At 41.4% G+C, this 25,527-nt stretch overlaps 2 protein-coding genes across 4 annotated transcripts in view; both read left to right on the top strand.

Moving 5' to 3' along the window:
* The first annotated feature begins 813 nt into the window (after positions 1 to 813).
* Positions 814 to 4,704, top strand: LOC306978893 (glycylpeptide N-tetradecanoyltransferase 1-like). Its single transcript, XM_079577599.1, has 12 exons — positions 814 to 888; positions 968 to 1,082; positions 1,156 to 1,300; positions 1,405 to 1,523; positions 1,696 to 1,787; positions 1,977 to 2,093; positions 2,322 to 2,492; positions 2,566 to 2,674; positions 2,781 to 2,951; positions 3,032 to 3,199; positions 4,276 to 4,413; positions 4,488 to 4,704. The coding sequence occupies exons 1-12, from the start codon at positions 869 to 871 to the stop codon at positions 4,509 to 4,511; spliced, it is 1,389 nt and encodes a 462-aa protein (XP_079433725.1). The 5' UTR covers positions 814 to 868; the 3' UTR covers positions 4,512 to 4,704.
* A 1,463-nt stretch (positions 4,705 to 6,167) lies between these two features.
* svild (supervillin d) overlaps positions 6,168 to 25,527 on the top strand; it is a 44,466-nt gene continuing 25,106 nt past the window's right edge. For 2 of the 3 annotated variants that reach the window (XM_079577576.1, XM_079577578.1), the window contains exons 1-2: positions 6,168 to 6,491; positions 18,798 to 19,220. In XM_079577576.1, coding sequence (XP_079433702.1) covers positions 18,889 to 19,220 — 332 coding nt within the window. In that variant the 5' untranslated portion in view covers positions 6,168 to 6,491; positions 18,798 to 18,888. Of the gene's footprint in view, positions 6,492 to 8,471; positions 8,574 to 18,797; positions 19,221 to 25,527 lie in introns of those variants that run through there. The other variant, XM_079577577.1, reaches the window with a different exon arrangement.

Here is a 25,527-nt window from a genome sequence, read left to right as displayed (position 1 = left end):
ATTGAGCAATTAGCCAGTAACATCACTCTCTGACTGTCTTCTTGTCATCTTGTTTAGTGACTGCTCGGTCCGCCTCCCTCCGCCGTTCCCCTCATGTGGCAGTGTGCAGGAAAGCTTAACAACGTCGCAAAAATAGCTCCAGGCTCAGCGTTGGAATCTGGGGCCATTATTTTACATGTAGTGTTCATTTATAAACGCACAGATCAAAGCACAGCAGGACATTTTTAGCAGCGGCGTTGGCATAGATGTATTAGCAGCGCGTCGCTGAGCTGAGTTTAGCTGCTGTGAAGTCCACTGGGAAAAACAGGCAACCTGCTCTCAGTTATACACAAGGGGGGCACCGCACCATGTTGGAGATGTCACAGGTGGGTTTTATAGGAGCCTGTGACGAAAACGCAAATACATGAAAGGGATTGTTTAAAATAGTCCAAGGGTTTTGGGTTGTGTTATCCAAGAGTCTATCGGAAAGTAGTGCAAGCATTAGGGAGGAAAGTATAGCTCAATTAAGCCTGTGACTAACTTTCAGTACATTGTTTTGTGAGTTAGACATTTCCTTACTACATTCCCCATAGTGTTGTAGTGCTACTGTTCTACGGTTGAAAAAGAGTCATTTATTTACCAGACGCATCAGTGCACTTCATCCACTAAAGCGGCTCTACTACTATCTATTCACGTTGTGCTTTATATTGCAGTGGGTTATCTGCGGCGTTGACAGGGCGGGAGCAGGGTTTGGTGACGCTCTCCTCCCCTCGCTGCTCGACACCAGATAAGATGAAGGAAAAAAAAAAAAAGGAAAAAAAAACGCCGAAAAAGCCCACAACTGTATCAAAAAGCCAGCCCCAGCCAGTCCATCTACAAGCTCCAAACAATGACGGGCTCCAAAGAAGAGTAAGTGCGCCCGTTTCTTAACTCCACCAATAAATGTCTATTTTTTTTGTCCTGTGCCTGTGTGATTGATGTTTGGCAGTGAGAAGCAGCAGCAGACAGAAGATGAGAGTGGCGGTGCGAAAAAGACCAAGAAACAGAAGAAGAAGAAAGCGGATAACTGGAGACCCCAAAGCCCCCGAGACCCATTTGCGATGGTTGGCGTTTGAAATTGAGCCTTCTCTGTTTATCTTATAGCACTATTTTTAACTAGATTTTGTTCACCAAAAGCTGAACGAACTGCCAGAAGAGAGGCAGCAAGAAATCCAAAGGGCATTGCACCTCTTTAATTTGGGTCCAACTGTGCCCAAGACGCTGGAGCAAGCGAAAAAACATCAATACCACTTCTGGGACACGCAGCCTGTCCCCAAATTGGGTAAAAACTACTTCTTATTGCTTCGGTGCTAAAATGGCTTTACGTTTAATGGCACACTGGCGATGAATAACCTTGCTTTGTTCATGTTTTTTATGCACCCATAGGTGACGGTGTTACGAGTCACGGTCCAGTAGCAGAAGGAGAGGGCGGGGTGCGAGCAGAACCGTACTCTCTGCCCCAGGGCTTTTCATGGGACACTCTGGACCTCGCCAGCGCTGCAGTGGTAAGGCATAAAAACACATCTATCACAGTCTCTCTGAGGATAATTTGGCCGTTTTCATTGTTGCTCCAGGCTTTTTTCGGTTTCAGACTGGCTTTGTGAAAATGCTTTATTGACCAAAACAGAATTACAAATCATTTGAAGCCCTGTCCAATACTTTTTTTTCTTCCCCCAGCTGAAAGAGCTCAGCACACTTCTGAATGAGAACTTCACAGAGGATGATGACAATACAATCCGACTGGACTTCTCTGAAGAGTATCTCAAATGGTAAATATTTGATGTTGTGATTTTCATTGAAATGATTATTGCCACAGGCGGCTTTTGCAATCCTGTTTGAATGCAGAAATGCGCCCCTTAGAAAAATATTTGTGGGTGATTGTGTAAGCAATAACAATACAATTTAATAAAGAAATTGTGTCTGTGTTTGTTTTTGTTTTTTTCTTATTTCATTCAAAGGGTCTTGCAGTCCCCACAGTGGGCGCCCCAGTGGCACTGCGGTGTGAGAGTAAATTCCAATAAGAAACTTGTGGGCTTCATCGCGGCTGTTCCTGCAAATGTGCAAGTGTATGACAAGTGAGTAGTTTAAATTCCACATCAATGAGCCAAATCATTATGACAACCCGAAGTATAATGGTGGCTAAATGTACGGCCAGCTAATATACACTGTAGACAGCCGTATATACTGTATATGTAAGACAAGCATGAAGTGAAACTGTATAGGAGCTTCCAAATATCCCCAGAAAAGGAGGATTGGACAATCTTCAACTAAAGACCAACGCATTCATTTGTGTTCTCTTTCAGGGAGATCAAAATGGTGCAGGTGCGACTGCTGTGTGTCCATAAAAAGCTGCGCCTGAAGAGAATGACTCCTGTTCTGATCCGAGAGCTCACCCGACGGGTCAACCTGCAGGGCACGCTACAGGCGCTCTACACGGCTGCTGTCGTACTGCCCACACCGCTCAGCAACTGCAAGTAAGGAATTATATGACTTTCTATCATTATTGAAGTTGATCTGCTGCCTTATGTGTTTTGCTTTGCTGTGAAGCTACTGGCATCGCCCTCTAAACACCCGGAAACTGATGGAGGTGAATTACCCAGGACTGAGACAGAGCATGACAGTGCAGAGAGCTGTCAAGCTCAACAAGCTGCCAGAGGTGAGCTGCTACCGCCACCTACAGGAGAAACCAGGAGAGGCAGGGCAAGATCTGAATGCTTGCAAATCAGTTGTCATCATGTTTTAGTCATTGCTTGTGGTTCCAGAGGACAAAGACACGGGGCCTGCGTCTCATGACCAAAGCAGATGTAGCACAAGTCCATAACCTGCTTCAATCCAACAAGTCCAAGTTTGACCTGAGCGTCAACTTATCTGCTCAGGAGATCGAGCACTGGCTCCTTCCCAGAGACGGCCTGATTGTCTCTTATGTGGTCGAGGTCTGTGAGAATGTACCACGTCGCACACACGCTAAAGGAGAGTGGAAAAACCTATTGGCACGTCATTTCTTTGTTCGTAGAGTGAAGATGGAGGTCTGACAGATGCGTTTGGTTTCAATAACGTCAAATCAAAGGTTCTGAATCACCCAGTGCACACCGAGCTGAGAGAGGCCCACCTCCTGTTCTCTATATGCACCGCCACAGACCCAGTGGACCTGATGGAGGATGCCTTGGTTCTGGCTAAATTTGTAAGTCATTCAGGTTGTTAAATTCTACACTCATTATCACTACCCCTGATGTTTGAGGCCGGTTCACTGAAAGGCAAATGACCTGGGCCGCTCTACTGCGCATTAAAAATACATACGAGAGCAGGCAAAAGTGTGGGATATTCATGAACCTTTCTCAACGTTTAAATGGGGATTAAAGGGATATTTCAAGATTTTTGACATATGGGCATCGTTTCCTAGTTATCCAGTGTGTTGTTGATTTCTGGATTTCATGCAGTCCTTATATTTGAAGAGTTTAGTGGTGCTAGGCTAGTGCTAGGCTAGTGCATGTCTATGGTAACTAGTAGCCTACATTAAAAACAGTCTGACCCAAGCACAGTGCACCTGAGGCAAATCACTTATAACACCAGACTACCCAAATAAATGTCTGTGTTGACTGAATATGTTTTAATATATAACCATTTTGCATTTAAAATAACTTATATTTGAGCAGCATCAGCTTCCTGGTTGTAAACTACGCAGCGGCGGAGTGATCTACGAGGTTACCGGACCTACAGTAGTTTGTTTACCTGCGGCCGGCATTACTACACGTGGAATTCACAAAGGAGCTTTCTACGAATCAGATATGGCAACGTTTAGAGGACTACCCCATTGTTTTGAAGAGGTTTTTGATGCAGGCTACTAGTTACCATAGACATGCACTAGCCTAGCACTAGCCTAGCACCACTAAACTCTTCAAATATAAGGACTGCATGAATTATTACTATATATGTATATTTTTTATTTTTTCAGAAATCAACAACACTATGGATAACAAGGAAATGAGCCCCATGTCAAAAATCCTGAAACATCCCTTTAAGGGCACACAGAACTATAGCTAATACTTACCTTCCTGGTGCTCTGTGAGAAACAATACCACTATAATCTATGCAGATTAATTGATGATTAATTTGATCAACTCTTCAGGCTAATCTACATTTGTTTTTGATTTCCCGTTGAATGAATACAATGACAAACCTATTCTACTACTGTACATATTCCACTATTTAAAAAAGCCCACTATCATTAACAATGTTCTACTTACTATCTCTAAACAGAAAGGTTTTGACGTCTTCATCGCCTTGGACGTGATGAGCAATCAGTTTTTTTTTGAAAAGCTCAAATTCACCCTGAGCATCAAAAGCTTGAACTACTATCTGTACAACTGGAAATGTCCAGTCATAAAGTCGGACAAGGTAAGAATCACAATAAACAGCTCCATCTGTAATCTGGCATTATTTACAGGCTAAATGCTATCTCTTATTTACAGGTAGGCTTTGTGTTGCCCAGTTAGTCTGCAGCTGAAAAGGAAAAAGCTTGCGGACATTATAAAGCACAGGTCGACAATTTAGCCACTGAGAGCAATAAAGTCGACACACTTCAAAAATAATAATAATGATTTCAAAGAAAAACAAACAGTATGCCTTGACAATTTGTCATTGTGGTGCTGGTAATTCAGTGTGTCGTATTGCATTTTTGCGACAAAGACAGATCGTTCCTGGTACAATAACAAGAAAACAAAATGAAACTGTTTTTATTTATTTGTGCGGGCCAGGCTAAATAAATTATTGCTCTTGTGACTAATCTTCGGCTGTTTTTTTTTCTCCTCTATTGTTATTCTGGACAATTTCAAATTCACTTACATGTCCCCCAGACACAGAAACACAAAAAATCTCATTAGAGGAAAGTCATTAATCATTCTTTCACATACCTTCCCGTGGGAGTAGACACGCAAGCACCAAAATTAAATCTATCATCACAGTGCTTGCTTCTGAGACATGATTGAGTCACTACTTTGTGTTTGTTTGTTTGTTTGTTTTCCGTAGAGGTAACCTATTATTCTATCTCGGTGATGTTTGAGTGAAATGTCTTTGCTCTGCAGGTAGCGCCCATCAATGACATTTTATGAAATGAGTCTTTGTGGAGTAGACACTGACAGCTCAACTCCATTTGCAATTGTTTTCATTTTCCTTCCATTATTACAGATACAATCTTCATTATTTTCTTTGTTTGGTAATGCCGCACATTGGCCTGCAGGGGGCACCAGAGCTTAAAGTGCCACACTTTCAGACACGGTTGCTTTCAAAGGTTTCCATGACTGGCTACTCTGACTACGTTGACATGATCACATTGTAACTTTATTTATTTATTTATTTTGAGGCAATAATAAGGAAGAAAGGCATAGGCTAATTCCTTGCTGCGCTATTCCCAAGTATCCAATATGAATCAAATAGACATGAAGAAAATAAATGCCTTAAAACATATAAACAATAACATAATATAATATGCAGTTCAGTGTTAATTTCGTCGACTAAAATATTTAGTCTTAATTTTAGTCAAAGTGATATTTTTGACGACTAAAATTGGACTAAAACTAAATTAAAGGTTTTTCATGAGACTAAAACTATGACTGAAATGTCCAGATATTTTAGTCGACTAAAATAAGACTAAATAAAAATGAAAGTGAGAGACTAAAATCATCCAAACTTCTATTGACCGTCTGAAAGAGCCTCAGATCATGTAAATTCTCTGCCAAAGGATCAGCTCTGAGCTTTATTCATGTGGAGCAGCTCCATGAAGCAGAGGAACAAGATTAAACATGATTATTATGAATATTATCAATGCAAAGTCGACTAAATTCGTCTTCAATTTAGTCGACTAAATTTACTTGCAATTTTAGTCGACTAAAACTAGACTAAAATTGAAGATATTTTTTTTGACTAAAACTGAATTACATTCTCGTCAAAAGACTAAAACTACATTAAAATATGTTGTCAAAATTAACACTGATGCAGTTTAATATGTATCAGGTTAAAACCTTCTCAGTCTTTGACCCCGAAACACACATTCGCTCTTTACCAGACGCGCGTGAATGCAGCGGGGCGCTTCTCGCTTTCAGCACGGACCAATCACAGACGGAGGGGCATTTTAAGTTTGACGATCCTGGATCAGCCCACTACAGTCCGTACCCAGGCTAAACTCTGAGCCGTGCCTTCCCACAGCCTCCCCGGCCCATACGGACTGCAGACTGTGCATTTGGACCAGAGCTCTTTTGTCTTTAGGATTTGCTTTTTGCGCGTGTGTCGAGAACCTCTTTACGCGCACACCTCCGGCTTAAGCCGCCCTCCTACAGTCACGTTAGCATAACCGCAAACTTTGTTCTTCTTTCCCCATCATCGCTTTATAGTTCCACTCAATATCGCAATAAAACTCTGCTATTACAGCCTTTTTTTGCAAGACTTGGCACAAACAGGAGCATATGCAATGATCCCAGGTAAGCCACACAGCTTTCGTAATGATTGTGTAGCCTAATGATCATGTCATACAGTTGCATTGCTAAGTAGCTTGTAAATATTATAAGTATCATGGGACAAATGGTCACCAACAAACACTGCGCAAAGGGCGTGCATTTGGCTGTTTCGAAACACATAGGACGGTCGTCATTGCATTATCTTGCGAAATGTCCTTTTTTGTTGTTGTCCCAAGTGACAACATGCTGGTTTGTTGCAGATGTATTGCAGCCCACGTCATGCACAGTTTAGTGTCATCGTTCATGGTTCTTCTTGACGAATCGCACAGCGCAGACTTTGCCCATTTCAACAAGCACAGCTGACCAAAAACGCACTTTCTGTAAACGCTGACAGGAGAGAGAGCAGCTGGGAATAGCCTCCTGGAAACCACCTGTGAAAACAAAGCTGTGGTAAAGTGTGTGTGAAAAAGCACAACTGCTGAAATGTTTGTTACTGCGTTACTGCCTGGTAGTAATGCCGTAGTTTAGCAGGGAAAGTGGGTCAGAAAGGGCTGTAGGTGACTCACAACAGTGTGGAATCAAAGTCATGTTTGCCTGTGCCAGACTGGCCCTGCAATGCAAACACTTGCAAAGCAGCTCGGTGATGATACACTGGACTGACACTGAGAACCTTCATGCTGTGGTGCACCCTGCAACACGTGTTATTTTCAGATAAAGATTACCTTTGCCTCATGCAGTATAATAATGTTTATGGATGCATTTTTATACTCTGCATCTGATCAAGAATTTTACTATATGGATACACATTTGCATTGTAGGCCAGTATCAGAATGCTTGAATTATTAGGACCTGCACTGTAATATTTGTTTATATATTTGAAGGGAATAGTCTGTATCATTTTGACTACATGAAACATGTTGCATTTTACATTACCACAGTCACTTCTAGTGAATTAAATAGAGCCATTGACGCTTCATATCCAAAGGCTATAGTATTCGTTGCTTTTTACTTTGCAAGCGGTCTCAGTCTTGTCACAACAGGCCGGCTGGAGTTGAGCAATGCTGTACAAAAATATGGCTGATGCGTAGCTTGATCATTGTCTATGTGTCAACATTTCACATCTGTTTCTGTTCACCTATGTGAGGGCATCGTGTATGAAGACAGACACTGTTAGTCACTGACCCAAAGCCAGTGAGTGGAGTACGGTGAGTCTACTGTACAAACTGTCCGGGAGTGGTCCTTTTTTCTTTTTCTTTTTTTTACTCTTTGCCCAAATTAGTGTTTCATGATTAGATTATAAAAGCTATAAGTAAGATATGAGTATTTTTGGAAAACTGTCCATTGGAAACTTGCTAGTGCTGTGAATGGGAATGGCTTTTCACATGCAGGTGCATTGGAGAAAACTAACATAGGAAATGCTAAACTTATACAAGACTTACATTCCAAAGGTCTAAAATCTGAATAGGGGGTTTTACACAGAAGACCCCACGGAGACAGAATATTTCGTTTTCTGTATCCAAAAAACTGCAGCCTTTTTGATTCGCTATTTGTGATTTGGATTTAATTTTAAGCCTTTTTCTGGATCACAAAGAAGAAAGCCAAAGGTGAATGTTCAATGTTTGTGGTAATGTTCACCATTCACCTTAACATCTCCAGTCGAGGCACGTGCGGTGTAGAGTTGTCCCTGCAGGATCTGGTTACCCAACAGTACCCACAGGCTGCCGCTGCTGAGGCTTGTTTAGAAGCAGGAATTAACTCTGAATGATGCATTTGTTGAATCAACTTGTCAAAGATTTGGAGCAAAAAGTCTGCAGCAGAGGAAGTGCTTTTTAATTTTGTAGATGCAGTTTCACCTAAGCTGCCAGTGCCCACCACAGCACAATGCATCGGTGTAAAATTCTAAATTCCTGCCAAGTAGCTGTTTTGATAATTCACCAGTGACAAGAATTTTTTTTTTCAGCATTCTATTACAATCACACATCTGAGGAGAAGTCCTCCCTTTACTGCGTATCTTTTTGGAATCGCCTCTTCATACAGAAAACAAAGAATCATCAAAAACCAACAAATTAAGATGTCTTTTTGTGTATCAGGAGAATTAAACTTTGGGTAAGTAGTGTCCTGTGGGGCCCATGAAGACTGCAGTTATTTAGGTAATGCAATGACCCCTAAAAGCAACAGAATACTGTAATCTTTCTCCAGTGGGATTTGCTATGTATAAAATTACTTATCGTCCTTATCCGCCCACAAGTTGAGAAAAGCTTGTAGGAGGTTGTCTTATTAACAGCTCACGTCTCAGTTGGGCCTTGTGCTGCACAGCCAAGGAGTCTCCCAGTTCAAATATTTATCTAAAGCCCAGCGAATATGACAAAGTGAGCAATAGTAACTCCACAGGGATGAGCACTCGAGGTTACACACAGGCTAAGCTCCGCTATGACATATTTATACTCCCAAAAAGCAGTTAGAGTGCAGCCCTTACAGATTTGACACCAACGCTCTGTGGTTGGATATGGTCACTGTTTCTACGCTGCCAAACTGTAATGACAACTTTGGCCAGTGAAATATGGCACATCAGTCTCGGCATATGGTTGTACTCGGGACGACTTATATGATTCGCATGAGCGAATTTTCCAAGTTTCCATGTGGAGCAGTGGCCCTGAGCTCCCACTTCACCCTACATTTAAATTCAGTGCTGTGCCCTAACTGAATATGCTTTGGCAATATTTCGGTAGAGAGACAGCTGACAGTTTCCTCAGCAAGCCATTATGTCATTGATTCTTGTGATTGTACCTTATGATGAATTATCCTGTAGTAATTTACCTTTTGATGCAATGAATTTAGACTTCATTGATGATCCTCAACAACAAGGGAAAAAAAATTGGAGCTTCATTGATAAAATCACACCCTAAAGTCTATAATAATAGAGATATTTAAGAAGGTTGTTCTTGTTCTAACCAATTTCCAGACATTTCCCCTTGTACTCCAAGTCTGGCATTAAGTATTATACCGTTAATACACCATCTCACAACTATAGCCCTCCCCCATCATATTCGACCCCCCTTGGCCCTGTAGCATTCCAGATGTCCAGATGGTGTCTGCCCTGCACACTGGACAGCTCAGATCAAACTGGGGGGAAAACCCCCTGACACTACTCTACATCACTGTTCTGGTTTCGACGAGCAGAAAATCTCATTAGATCTTTTAAACTGGAAAGGCGAGTCAATAGTGTTTTGAGCACAACAGACGAATCCTTTCAACAACTTTACAACCTGATGGAGTGAGACATGCATTATTTATCTTGTCGTTTTATCTTGTATGTATTATTCTACAAATGGGGGTTCTCAACATTTTATCCATAATTCAAAAGGGCAAAGTGGTGATTGAGTTCACTCTTTTCTTAATATTAATTTAATCTTTCTAGTCTGCGCTACAGAGCTTTTGCATTCACTTGCCCTTTATGCTTTATGTGGCGCCGGCCCAGTCTCATGTTTTCATATCTCTGCGATTGTATCTTCAGTGGACTTGTGGAAGTGTTGCTGTAATGAGGCGATGCTTTGTTGCTGCTCGAAGCAAAGGCTGGTAATTGGTTCGAGGTGAGGTGCTTTAACTGTAGCTTCCACTGCACATCTGTCCAATAAAAGAGCCTGTGTGGGCGACGCTGGCCCCACATTAGCCAGTTTAAAGGACCGCTCTTGTGTGCGTATGATCCCTGAGTGAGATAAAAACCCTACAGCTCCACCCTTCCCATTTGCACTCCAGCTTCCACGCTTGGATCACTGCGTTTGTGTTTGTCAAGTCCTGTGAGTCCCATGCTGGCTTGTTTACCTTCCCATACGTCACATTTTGATGGGCCCTTTTGAATTTGGGAAACAGAACGCAGGAAGGTTCAGACAAAGACTGGCCTGTGACTTGAACAAAAATAGAAAACGCACTCCTGTGATGAATTCTGATTGAATTTTAAAGCAGTACTAAGTAACTTGTTTACCATAATAAATCCTTTCCGTAGTCCCTCTGGGGTTAATGGGATGATTCAGGGGTCTTTCATCTCCCCCTGGTGTCTCTGGCCAGAAAACCACAATTGCAACTGCGCCGCCTACGGGTTGGAGGCCCCAATACACTAATAGAATCACAAAGAAGAAGCTAACAGGCTAACGGGCAAAGCTAACTGCAGGCTAGTGCCACTTTAGCAGTATTTACAGCCAACTTTGAGTTAAAAAAATATATATCTTGATAGTGTAATTGGATGTACAATATCCCTCTCTCCCTTTGTCTCTTCTGTCAGTGTAGTACTAACTCTCACGGACAATTAATGAGTAAAAAAACTCATGAAAGCTTTTTAGCCCAAATCATATTGACAAAGTAGTTGTAGCCTGTTTTATTACATGATGTATGTCAAAGGGTAACGACCATTCCGACTATAAATCTGGAGGATTTTATTCTCATATATGTTATTTCTTACATACAGTATGTGATATGATTTATCAGGCTGGCTTCTTGAATACAAGGCTGTCTAAAAAGAGACAATCTTTTGAACAATCGCTTCCCAAATTCTCGGCTCCCGTTACAAGTTTTGAGGAAGCCGTTCTTACTGCACAATGGTTGGCCCCGCCCTGAGCTGGTCAGTACAGTGTTGGTTACTAAGACAAAGCAGACTGTGGGCACGGGCACCCAGGGGCTGTTGTGTCAACCACATTACGGGTGAGTGGTTGGAGTCAGCAGGACTTCTGGTAAAGGGGATTTGTGTGAGTTTGTGTCTGGGACAGAGAGAGGAGCTGGATTAGCCCCCCTTGTACCACCAGGCTGGGCCCCCCAGGCACCCTGGAGACACATGCCCCACAAAGCACCACTTCCATCCCAACAAAGAGCGCAGTTCTTCAGCCTGCTCCCCTCTTTCTTCTCCATTGACCTACGCATTTCTTCCTCAAGTCCCCTTTTGTAGAGCCACATCTCCCCCTTTCCCATCCTTGATCATATATCTCCTTAAGAAGAAGAGTTGCTATTGGGGCTGCAAGATAAATCGCAATTGAATTGAAATTGCAGTTCAAAAGATTGAAATGATCAAATCACAAAGGCTGCAATCATCAGAAAATAACAGAACATCTTGTCATATCCTTTGAATGAAATTTGATCACCATGCTAGTAGTAAATTAAACTAAATAAATTTAACTACGAATAAGTATGCAAACTTTCAAATACCATGTGCATTGTGCAGGACCCACAACATAATTGGGTTGGCTGTGTCATTAACGTATTATAAACCTTTATCAGAGAAGTTGTCAAATTACATAGCTGGCAGAGAAGTCATTAATAGTTAAAGCTAAGCTAAAAGCCTGTGTTATCTGCTTGCCACTGTGAACCCCTTGGAACTCTGTGCCCTTTTGCTGACTATTCCTTTGAGATTAGATAAAAGGGAAACCAGAAAATAAGTTGCAGAGGACTGGGGCACCCATGTTTCTAAAACCGGCATTGATCTATTTAAGCTTTATTCTATCAGCACTTACCCCAGTCATGTGCCTAAAGTGCTCTTTCCATGTTAGACAAACATTCCTGTCACAATCGTTTGGCTTTGAAGCCCACTATTAGCAGAGGCCAGTTTCGACAAGATCCGTGGACTGATTGTACAGTTGCGATTAAAACTTCATCCTGACATTTCTCACAGACACGGCCCCTAAGTTGCTCGAACAGCGGAAAGATCGCTTTTTAATGAGAAACACATTGGCTGCTCAGTATGTGGTTGATTGCTGTATATAAAGGAGGTTTAACTACCATGATCCCGCCCCCTCCTGGCCCGTTTCCTTCTCATGCATTTGTTGGGTTGATAGACCAGGAGAGCCATGTGCTTAATGAACACTATGGAGTTATTGGATTAGGGGTTAGTGAAGTGCACTCTCTTCTATCTACTCCCACCGTCTGGTCACATGACCTGGGCGCTGTCAGACACACTTATGCAAGCAAACATGTTGCATATGGATAATAGGGATAGAAATGGGAAACCCAGTAGCGTTCTAATCAAAAGCAGCATATGCTGTGTGGTATGTAGTGTACTGAACTGATTACAGCAGCAGTCTTTATTGCACTTGAGCTGCAGCAGTATTTCAGTCACAAAATCTAAATATTTTTACTAAGCCAGCATGGTATTGGAAAAACCCATAAAATGCATGATTCACAAACCCACTGAATATTATACATTGGCAAACAACATTGTTTACATACATTAAGTCTATGGCTCACACTTCAAATGACAGTTACAGGAATAAAGAATGCACTTTAGGGATCTTGCATGTTGAGAATGTTGTATCATGTTTAAAAGTTCTAACAACTTAACAAATTTGCATGACTTTCCCAATTGCGCCTACATTATCAGCAAGGATATCTGATCTGTCAGACTGACCTAGATCCTTTTACAAAAAAATATCATCCAACAGATTAATTATACTTCTTTAGGTCAGACTGATGACAAAAGATGGTTTGTATTTGAATTAGGACAAAATCATTCTGTATTTTATCTGAGTACACTATATCCCTCAAACTGAGGATCATAACATTGTGATTTAGCCTCTATAGAGATTTGCTATAGTTACACTGATTCTTCTTTTGTGAATTGCAATATACAGGTGCTCGACATAAAATTAGAATATCATGAAAAAGTGCATTAACTTCTGCTATTCAACTTAAAATGTGAAACTAATATATGATATAGACTCATTACATGCAAAGTGAGATATCCATCCATTTTCTTCCGCTTTATCCGGGGCCGGGTCGCGGGGGCAGCAGTCTCAGCAGAGATGCCCAAACTTCCCGGTCCACACACACCTCCTCCAGCTGTTCTGGGGGGACCCCGAGGCGACACCAGGCCAGCTCGGAGACATAGTCCCACCAGCGTGTCCTGGGTCTTCCACGAGGCCTTGTCCCACTAGGACATGCCTGGAACAGGCATGTCCAGGAGGCATCCGGAACAGATGCCCTAGCCACCTCAGCTGGCTCCTTTCGACGTGAAGGAGCAGCGACTCTACTCCGAGCTCCTCCCGGGTAACTGAACTCCTCACCCGATCTCGAAGGGTGCACCCAGCCACCCTGCGAAGGAAACTCATTTCGGCCGCTTGTATTCGCGATCTTGTCCTTTCGGTCATTACCCAAATCTCATGACCATAGGTGAGATATGTTAAGCCTTTTTTTGTTATAACTTTGATGATTATGGCTTACTGTCCATTTTTAATTTAATAACCAATAAAGGGTATTCATATCTCACTTTGCATGTAATGAGTCTATCACATATTAGTTTCACACACTTTTTCATGATATTCTAATTATATGACGAGCACCTGTAACTATGCTTTTGAGGACTGAATTTTCTCATAACCACGATGTAAAAATAGTATAGTAGGGTTTGTTTTACTTGTGTCTTTGCTGCCCATGCTCTGGCACCTGGGTTTTCATGTGAAGCAAACTTTCCATTCTCCTCCCCTTTCTCTTGGGAAGAATGAATGTCATTATGAATTTTACCTCCTGTCTTTAAGGGTCCTACTAATGTGGGAATATGGTCTTAAATCTATTTCAAATCCTAATAAACAACGGTGAACTTTCTGTGCTGATTTGAGATCCCGTAGGAAAGCTTTACTCGAGCATAATTTCCTGTCAAGGCATGTTACTTGATATGAGCTGGACGTAATGATATGAAGCGTGAATATCAAGGGCATAATTTTAGGTTTGCCACATTTAAAAAAAAAGTTTGGTTTTGGGTATAGTGCATTAGGCTGGAATTTAGTGCTAAACCTTTGCCACATGAGGAGCTAGTTTAGGTCCAATTGGAAGTGTGGTTCTAATTTGGTTTGTCTAGTGAAAACAAGATGTTCCATGTCCATTGAAAGCAGTCCTTCCTGTAAACAGATAATGTGTTTGGGTCAGAAAAACATCAAAACAATGGTGTCCTCTTTAGGTAAAAAAAAAAAAAAAAAGAACAATGAAAGAAATGGCAGCGTTGGAACTCTGAAGAAGTGCAATTATTTGAAATTTGACTGAATTACAAAGGCAGCATTTACTGTATTTACGTTGTACAATAATCTGTGCAAGCAGCAAAATATCTTGTCTCTTTAGGGTTTTAAAATGATGTTCATTAAGTACGCAATTCTTATTTTGTAGTATATATTTTTGTCTTCCATGTGTCACTGTAACTCTATTTGGATTTAAAACAAATCCAGAAATTAGCCCTACCAGAGCCCTACCAGAATACATCATTGGGGTTTATTATGATAGATCCATGGGTCTTCAATAGGAAACAGAATGTGAGCATAACTACCTAAGCCATGTAGTCATCGGTTTCCTTTTTCTCATGACACACTGACTGCTTCCTGTTTTCTTGTGTTTAATTCATGTTTAATTATAACATACCTGTGTAACATAGAGACTTGTAATACTGTTGTTATTGTGGCTAATGTACAATAATTGGGTTAATTATGGCTCATATACCACTAGATATTATATGTTATGGGATATTGTCATTCGAAGTGTGACGACTTATTCTGTAACTTTTCTAGTAACTTTTGATCATCAGGTTTATGGCTAGAGGGGTTGAAGTGGTCTAACATCCATCCTGCTTAAGTCTATCGGGTTTTACTAGCAGGGTGTAGTCCGCATTCCTTGTCTGTACTCCGTGTGTGGACATGTAAATCCCATTTCACACACAGACCTGTGGGCTATACAAAGGTCATGCAGATTTCTATCTAGAGTTTATCTTTACATAATGTATATGTGCACAAGACAAGACTTAAATTCTTTTGCTTTCGGCACTAACATACCTGCACCTGAAAAGAGCAGTGTATTTGGCGGTTAGGTTACATATTTTAGATAGCCCTTTTAAATGTAAAATAATAAAGAGGATGTGTGCTCATTCCTGCAACTTCAACGGCCAGTCTTTTATCTCAAGGAAGTCCTGGACATTGGCCAAATCCATGAGTAAGATTTCCTGATTAATTGGGTCTCTATGGGCAGAGGATATGGGACAGAGTGCGGAAGCCACACAGTTAGCTTTTGTTGGGACAGATCTTCCTCTCACAGCCAAATACACGTCCCTCTGGACAGGCAGAGGTCAAGGAAGTCACTCTAGCAATTGGAAATAGCGGCCAAAGTTTGTTTACATGCCCTGAAGGAGCAGAAATATTGTAAGAGAAGAAGCTGGCACGACTGGAAGAACTGCCTGTGCTAAATACTGGATTATTAAGAAAGGTCCAGGGAATCCCCGAGGTCATAAAGCTTTGGAAATGTCGACAGTTAACATGTTCTAGTGGGAGTATTATGCTTTATTGCCAGCAGATACATTTTCTATTATAGTTCATTTTCACATAGCAAACGGAAAAAAATTATTGTGCACAAATAGAGATGCCCTTACTGATGCTGCATACACAAGTTTAGTTTTGGCGCAATTGTTGCATATGTCTCTATGCAGCAATAGGTTTCATCAGGAAAACATGAGATGGCCTTGATGTCAACAAATGTCAGACCAAAAAAATTCAACTTTGATCTAATTTGAGTTGAACTGTACGTTTTCCCCTTTTTCTTTTGGTGAATAAATATCCCTAAATAGGTAAAGCCACTCTGAGCGATAAACAGTATTCTTGCATGAGTTCACATTGTTGATAGCAGTGATGATTTCTAACCTATGACTCACACCGTCCCGCTTTTGTGCTTAAAATAACATGAGGCCGTTTCCAAACAAAGCAGCCTGAAAGTTCTGGTTCTCCATGGACCAGTATCCGTGTTCGTATGAGCACTCCTTTTATAGGTAGGGGAATTATGCAAGTCCTGAACTCAACATGTTGTAACCTCACGGGGGCTTTTGCCTTCATAAGGAAATTCGTGACATAAACAAGTTGGTTCATGGCATGACTAAAAAATGTCTGTACTTGTTGTTTGTACCAACTTTGGTTTTCAACATCCCTGAGCATGATCACTACAGACAAAATTTATAACCCTGCAACTTTGCAATGCTTAGGGCTGGATTTACCGTTTCAAATTGATTGAGCTTGAGCTTGCATAGTAATATGGACCATTCCTTTCCATAATGCACCATGGCTTCCTTCAAAAGCTTCAGCATTTGTTTTTGTAGTTTCTGTTGTTTTATTTATGCATGGTTTGGAAAGTTGAGCAAGACCGTGTGCATTTGTAATTGTAAGTTGAGACTTAATTTTAAATATGAAGACAGACATTCCAATTAGAGGTCAACCGAAAGTTTAGGAAAATTAGACCCCCAGCCTTAAAGTTGTTTTTAACGTGCCTAAAGTGCAATGCAGGCTAATGGGAGACTAGCGGCTACGGAGGTACTACAGCAATGGCGGCCCCTAGTGTTGCGGTGTCAAAGCAGAGCAGCCAGCGGACATTGTTTTCTTTTTTTTAGACCAGACATTTGGAAAAATCTGCCAAAAATATCGGCCTTATCAGCATCAGCCAATAAAAATCCCCAAAAATCGGCATCGGCATTAGAAAAACCATTGTTAAACGTGTTGTTTAAAGCAGTGTTTTTCAACCTTTTTTGAGCCAAGGCACATTTTTTTCATTGAAAAAATCACGAGGCACACCACCAGCCGAAAATGTTAAAAAATTTAACTCTGTAGCCTATATTCAGTCGTTCTCATCAAAGTGTCTTGAATAGGAACACCGTATTGTCTCACAAGCCACAATGCCTCAATGCATTCTCTTGTCTCAAAGAAATTAACTACTTGATATGGAAGAGTATTATATGGTTACTCTGCCGATCACTAGACAGCACAGACACTCGAAAACTGTACATTATTTGTGGATAATAATGCATTTGTTTAAAAAAAAACTTGATGAAATTGGATAATTTCCCAAGGCACACCAGACAATATTTCATGGCACACTAGTGTGCCACGGCACAGTGGTTGAAAAACACTGGTTTAAAGTATTGTAGATCAGTGCTTATTTGTTAATTTTTTAAGCAGATGGTGAAATACGGGACCACAGATTATATGGAATATAACCATATCCGTTAAGAGTTCCCCAAGGGACTGTCTTGGCTCCCTTGAGTTCTCGCCAGCACTGTTGATTTAGGTGGAAGCGGTCAAGGTGAAGACAGATTTTTGCACATATATTTCAAAAATACGCTTTTTACACAGAACAGGAGTGTTGTCGATTTGCCGTTGGATTTTTCCAGCCTGTCAGGGGTCAGAGGGGAGCAGAAGAGATTTGTTCAAGCTTGTCGTCATTACAGAGAGTCACAGATTCACCTTTTGGCCTATGCGTTGCACGTATACTTTACCCTCTTCAACTTGACCTTCTCCTTCTTCTCTGCAGACACACTTTCCTTGTCACAAATACGTAAGCGTCTGCACTAAATCTTTCAGGTATGATGGATACTTCTGTGTTGCATTAAAACATGCCCCATTTTTTAGCATAACACAGCTAATTATCAACACTGAGAAATATCCTGTGCTCTCTGTTAATTGTGTACGTACATTTAACCACTCATCGCAACTGGCCTGCCATCCGCTGTTGTGTGTGTGCTTATTTTAACAGATGTCTTAGTCCTTCCATGCATTGTTAAAATAACCACAGCCTTTCACCGTTTCTTGACTTACAATTGCGAGTTTTTCACACTTTGTGGAGCAAATCGTGAGTCATTTTGTCGACAGGGGATGTTTAAGAGGTCATAAGCCCACATGCAAAGCCCCATTAGGAGAGGAATAAAGTGGGATTAGGCTGTGTTTTCATTCGCGTTTCTCACATTCTCACTCATTGTCCTCTGTCATTTCCCAGCTGGCCCCAAGTGATGGACTGGAGGTTATTTGAGAGTCTCGGCGCGGTGGTCCGGCTGTGTTTTGAGCCTGAACCGGCTGATGTCATTCTCGCTGGGGGGTGGGAGGGAATAGGGAGGTGTTAGTGGGTCGGTACAAGGGCTTGGCTTTGGATACAACTGTGAGCATATGGGAAAGCAGTGGTGGTGGAATGCTGTATTGTTTCTTTATTAAAGGCAGAGCTGCACACTTTTTACATGGTGATCCAATGGATTGATGTGTCCTGCAAAGCCATACCCAAAGTCCAGTCCCCACTAGATCCGAAGACCTGTGTGGTCCACTAATTTATATTTAGGAGAAGGTTTGTTCAAGTTGATTTAAGATTTAACAACATCTGTATGACAAAAATTAGAAGTGACTACTGTCTTTTTATTTGTCCCTTCTATCAGGCTTCTTCTCCCCCCACTGCAGCAAAGTGGATGCTGTGTGAGACTCAAAAGATCCAAAGCATTTCTGGCAGGCTGTCATTTTGAAATTCAGCTCTCCAAATGTGACCGACTAATGATATCTTTGCTTTGATTTGCAGCTCTGGGATGACTCGGATGGAGTGAGACACCGCTGTCAGAGGGGATCTCCGAAAAGATTTTGAGACCGACTTTGAAACTTGTGCCGCGTAAATGGATGGAATAGACACCTTACAGGGCTCGGCTCTGGAGACCAAGGCTGAGCGCATCGCCCGCTACAAAGAAGAGAGGAGAAGGGAACTTGCAAAGCGCTACGGTAACACTGAGGAGTTCACATCCAGATACGTGCGCCGGGACAGGAAAAACGGTGACTCAGCAGAAACGGCTAAAAGGGAAGCTCGCGATGATGATGCTACAGAGCCGACCTACAGCAGAAGAGAGAACAAGGCTTCAGAGCCCGTAGCGAAAAAGGATGACGTGACCACTCATCATGTGGAGAAGAAAACAGAAATCGTGTGTTCATCATCATTAAAACTGTCATCAAGGTGAGTTCATCCTCTGCGCAATACATTTGAAACAAGGGACCACTCTAGTCCATTGTGTAAGTAAGACAATGAGTCAGTATGATTGGCCCAGTAAACCTGCCCAGACTTGACGCACTTAAGATACTTCAGTAAAGTCCTCAGGTAAACAATTTAACAGGAATTTTGAAAGGCGGTAAGACAGTGTTATATGACACCACAGTGACATCCTCTCAGAATCAGCACAGCTCTAGGGACTACATAGACTGAATATGCAGGATTATGAATGAAACAAAACACAACTTTTGCTAAAGCTACTTCTCAATTGATGATGAAATGTACTTCTGTAAAAAATGAGTCACACTTAAGTTTGCCTTGAGGTACCTCATGGACAGGTTTTATGGGGGGGGGGGAAGCATATTTAAAAACAACATAGTGTAAAAGCATATTTTAGCAGCATTTTAAAGCTCATAACTGGTAATTTTCTCTTGAAAAAATAGCCTCAGCCGGTGCGTACTTGATAGTTTGACAGCTTTGGAATAGCTGGCCGTGTGCCTGTTTCATTCAGTGAACATTTACTGACTTTTTTTTTTGTTCACGCAGTTTGCAGTAAACACCGCCTCTGACATTCCCTAAATTGGCCATGTGTGCAAAGTCCCACTTATTTTGCCCTGAAGATATGCTCTGTTGTGATAACACGTGAGCTGTTTTGGGTCAACCCCAGTCAATACTTAACACGGCCGTGAGGGCGACTTGGAAGGCTCTTCGACTTTTCCCTGATAGCCATATTTTCTAGTTAGATTGCACATGTGTGGCCGCGACGTGACTTGTTTTGTAGCTGTTATCAAGTTTTGTTATTGCACATAGCCAGACATGCCGGTTCTTGACAGACAGCCCTGAGGGGACGAGGGGGTAGGACTAGGACTGAGGCGGACATAACGTTTCAAATGTGAAATTTCTCCCTCAAGGTGAAATCTGGCTTAACTTCACACCACATGTTAAATGAAATGGCACTTGAACTAATATCGCTCACTTGCTGTATTTTGTGTTCCTTCACTGCTGCTCTGAGCAAAAGCACCCTGATATGTATCTTACTCACAAGAAATGCCATCGTAGGTGCAGAAGCTGTCAAGTTGATGCAGTGTCTGGTATGTGCGTTATGATAGCCTCTAATCTTGTCCGTAGTGTGAGACGATTGCTTTGCATGCGTCACTGTCCTGCTATGCCATCTAGCGCACATAGACCATGATAAAAACCTAAATGATAAGCTGAGGACGGGCCCGTGAGGCCTTAGACAAATGAAAGACAAGTGCACAGAATATTTCATACATGCCAGCTTTCTGAGTGAGTTGTTTCTTTCTCGTTGGGTGTTCCTGTGACCGAAATAGAATAGGGAAACTCGGTTGTCTTTATGATAATGAAAACTGTCAATCAAGTGGTTCAGCTGCATGCGGCAGGCGGGAATACTCGGCTTGTCAAGTGATTGTTGAATAGTGACATTCCTTACACTGTGTTTTGAATGACAACATGAACTATTACCTACCACACACACACTTGGGCTGAGCCGCTCAAGGAAAAATATATTAGTTGCAATTTGTTTTTGTCAGTCTTGCCAATTGGCATGTGATATGCAAATGTCGGTTTAAAGGCGAGACAGGAGTTGCAGGGTATGAGTTTATTTAACCTCTTAAGCCCCACCTGAACCAAGCACATTTTCTCCAGTTTGGATTTACCCAAATCTGAAAGCTTGAAAAAAAAAACGTGATGAAAACGTAGCAAAGAGCAACAAAAAAACGTGCTGGAAAAGCAAAAAAAGTGACAAAAACAAAAACATAACAAAAATGTGACATGAAAGAGATGAAAACATGACAAAAATGCAGTGACAATGTGTCAAAAAAGTGACCATCTCTTTTATGGCTGCTCGATTATTGAAAAAATAATAATCATGATTATTTGAGTCATAATTGAAATAATGATTATTCAAACGATTATTTGTTGCCTTTTAAAAAGAGTCTTTATTTTATTTATATATTTATTAATAAAAAAAACTGCTGAATATTTTCTGCTGTTTTCTGAACAGTCATAAAAGTACAAATGATTTCAAGTATGCCTTGATTAATGAGAGGTCTCTGTTTCACACTTGCCCCCTGCTGGCCAGCCCTCACACCTACGCAAGTAAACTGGGCAGCGCGGCCTGATGACATCATCACACAAAAATAGTAATAATATTTTTTGTTTTTTTTTGTTTTTTAGATTATGCTAATTTTGTAATTGTTTAGTGTAATAATCGGAATTGTAATCGAATTTCGATTAATTGGTTAAGGCGGGTGGTAAGAGGTTAATAACACTTCAGACTGTTAACAAATTGAAAATGTATAATTTGACTTGCTTACTGGCCTCTATAGCTAGTCTTTTTCACATTACAAGTTGCCAGATGGTGAGTTTTATATATATATATTTTCAGCTCTAAACACAAGCTGTACTGGAGATATTGTAAACAAACTTGCACCTTGGTGTCATGGAGTGGCTCTGGGTTCAAAAGTGTGGGATTTGGTAATTACTGTTTACATGGCTCAGCGTCACAAATTCATACTACCTGCCGCACAAAGGCCTGCGTCAGAGTTGCAAATTAGAGGTCGCGAGTGTTTAATCTTTAAACCGCACGTAAACCAAGACTACATCCTGTCTGGTCTGATCTGTGCTTGTCTGTATTTCCTAAGTTCACTTTTGCGCACAATGATTGAAATCTGATGGGGATGCTTGTGCTCGCAGTGTTTGGAAATACTTTAGTACAACTTCCTCTTTTCCGTGGTGATTTCTAGTCGCTCTCTCTGTGACCTGCCCTGGTTTGTGTTTCTGTGTTTTATAGGCGTACATGACTCTCGCTCAGCCCGAGTCACGGTGTGGGTGGAGTTTGATGAAGTGTCACCGAGCCGTGCGGTTTTTCAAAGGAGGCCGCTGCGGCGCTTCAAAATGAAAACTAGGTGGCATTGTTGAACGAGGCTGCCAAAAAAACGTCCTTTCATTTTGAAAGGCAGGCAGAACAATGGGTAGCACATGTGGCTAACAAGTCCAGGGTGTTGCGTAACTGTCCTCCTTCTTGCACCTTCAGTCAAATTAGGATTTTTTCTTTTCATCAAAAACGCCTCGCTAAATTCACACAATCAAGAGCCTTCACACCCAATAAATATTTTGTCTATGATTTTATGACTTTATTTACCACCCCACGGTGTTACAAAGTCTAGTAATGGACCATGTGTGGCTGAAACTAAACGGTTAACAGTGACCAAGCCCGAGCTTAAAATAAATGTGAGAAAACTACAAAATTGAAAATACCCACTGTTTTTTTGAAGGCGCACCATAGCCTAAAGCTTACTGGCAAACAAAGTAAGTGTTAATGTTGTGGGAAATCGTCCTTATTTGCAGTATTATGAACAAGATCTATGCAAATGAGTTTTAGGGAAATGTAAACAACAAGCTTGGTAGTTTACGATTAAGTCAAAAATGCTTCATTGTTAATTAAAGGGGGGGTATTATGCAAAATCGACTTTTTCAAGCTTTACATCATGTTATGATGTCATTCCCTCATTAAAAACATGCCTGAAGTGTTGCCTTAGCACATTCACGTATTTTCGAGTAGTCTGTAAAAACTCTGATGGCGGCCATTTTAGGGATAAAACGCCTGATTCCTTTAGGGAACGCCCTCGACCTCCAGGATACGCCTCCGACCTTTCGTCACCAGCCGAGTAACCAACCACTGCCCCTCAGCAGAACCCCCTCCCCGGAGTGTCTAGCCCTAAGATGTAAACAGAGTCATCATGGAGGTTTAGCTTCATGTGTTGTGAACCGGAGCCACAGCAGACTTTCACAAAGACACACATTAGTGTTTCTGTTACCGAAACACCCAGGATTAAAACCGGTGACAAGAACACTTATTTCAGTGTCTGGTTCTGCGCTGGGCCTTGATGATGCACAGAGCCTCCGGAGAAAGCTAATGCTAAGCTAAACCTCGAGTCATCACGTGGAAACGAGAAATATGCACAAATAAAGTCAATAAAACCACCGCACACATAAAGAACCGTTTAACAATGATCACACACGGAGCCAGGCTTGTTGATTTGGAAGTTTATTGCTCACATTTCATCTACAATGGGTCATAGACGAGTGGTTTTCTCCCGGAGCGAACAAGCTAGCCGCGACAAGCTAACGGGAAAATTCACTGAATACAAGCAGCATATTATGCATTGAAAACGTCACTAAAACAGGCAACTGCTTGAAGCAGCCTTTATGATGATCACACACGGAGCCTGGCTTGTTGATTTCGTAGTTTATTGCTCACATTTCATCTACAGTGAGTCGTAGCCGAGTGGTTTCTCCCGGAGCTACGGCACTATTAGCCACGGCAAGCTAACAACCTTCACCTTCACAACATTCATTGAAAACAGGCAGCATATTATGCACAAATAACGTCAATAAAGCAGGCAACTACTTGAAGCAGCCTTTACGATGATCACACAATGAGCCTGGCTTTACACATTTGTGGTTTATTGCAGACTTTTCATCAACAATGAGCTGTAGTCGATTATAACAAGCTAACGGGGTAACCTCGAAAAACCATTGTCCACCTGCACAGATAATGTCCGTCTTTTGGATCGTATGGGCTCCTGCAGATCCTGGTGTCGTCCATGGGGGTATAGTTAGAGATCCATAGGGCATGGCAGTAGCAAAGAGATAGCCTCCAAACAGCAGTTATTTTTCAGGCAAGAGCCCCTTCCAAGCGTCCGGTGTGGAAGGTTCGTCTCCAAATAATATCCTGTGTGGCCATTGTTCACAAAGTGATAAACAGTAGCTCCTTTCCAACAATAAAAATTAAAATGCACCGATCGTAGTTTCAATACTGTGGAGAAAGTGTTGTGATGCCACAGACAGCGTGTGGAGGGGGCGTGTCGGAAAGGGTCAGAGGTTCTTAAAGAGACAGGGGCCTATTTCAAGCCATTCGCTACCACCATTTTGAAAGAGCAATTTTATACAAGGCAGTTATTCTAATTTAATGCATTGACAGACCAACGGAAGGTTTCGTCATCATTGTAGTGTGCTATAGACTGGTGCTATGTGGCTGAAAAAAGCATAATACCCCCTCTTTAAATAAAATAAATAAATTCTTAAATTCTTAACCCCCTCCTTAACCAAGCTCATTTTCTCCATTTCGGTTTCTGTCGTGTTTTCGTTTTAGTCACTTTTTCATCGCATTTTTGTCACCTTTTTGTCGCTCTTTAGTGACTTTCTTGTTGATTTTTAGTTGATTTTTAATTACTCTTTAGTCGTGTGCTTTTGTTGTGTTATTGTTGCTTTTTCCGGCGTGTTTTTGTCGCTTTTTTGCAACTCTTGATTTTAGATTTGGGTAATGCCAAACTGGAGAAAGTGCACTTGGTTAAGGCGTGGTTTAAAGCAGTACTAAACAACTTGTTTACCTTAATAAATCCTTTTTTTTGTCGTCCCTCGGGGGGTAATACAAGTGTTAATGAGATGATTGGGGGGTCATCTTTCCCTGGTGTCTCTGGCCAGAAAACCACACTTGCAGCTTTTCCTGCTCCGACCCGGAGACCCACACACTAATGGAATCACGAAGAAGAAGCTAGCAGGTTAACGGGCAAAGCTAACTGTGGGCTTGCACCACTTTAGCAGTATTTATTTTACACCCAAGTTTGAGTGACAAAAAAAATCACCATTGTGTAATTGGGTTGTGGCACAATGTACAATATCCCTCTCTCCCTTTGTTTTTTCTGTCAGCGTAATACTTACTCTCTCGGACAATTAATGAGTAAAAAAAAAAAAGCAACATGCTACGACACCTGCAGTGGCGCTTATGGCCTCTAGGGGCATGAATTACTTTGTTCTGCTTTAAGTGCACAGTGCACAAAGGCCTTCCCCACAAGGTCTTACAATACTGAAAAGACAAAACAAATATCCAACAAAAGAAGCAGGTTCAGGCCTTTAATGCATGAACTCGTACTTGAATCCGTGCCTTTTTGGGTTAAATGTTGTTTATTTTTTGTGGTGGACAAGATAAGGACTGTGTTATTTGTTTTGTCTTTTAAAGCTAGTAAGCCACACAGAATGTAGTCCCTTGATGTCCTTCATTTTTTTACAGTTTTGTTATTTACATGACAAAAAACGAACCTCTTGTGCTACATAGAGACATTAGTTGCATCGGATGTAATCTAAGGATGACCTACCTGTACCTGCTGGATGTGTCTGGGGAAGTTCAGACTTCTGTTTACAATCTGTTTTGCTCATTTGTATTTCTGAATTTTGTCTAGCTTTGGGCTGT

The sequence above is a fragment of the Gobius niger genome (genome assembly GCF_951799975.1).
Source record: "Gobius niger genome assembly, chromosome: 19".
Lineage (NCBI taxonomy): Eukaryota > Metazoa > Chordata > Actinopteri > Gobiiformes > Gobiidae > Gobius > Gobius niger.
Note: the sequence above shows the minus strand (reverse complement) of the source record. Positions and strands in the feature narration are given on the sequence as shown.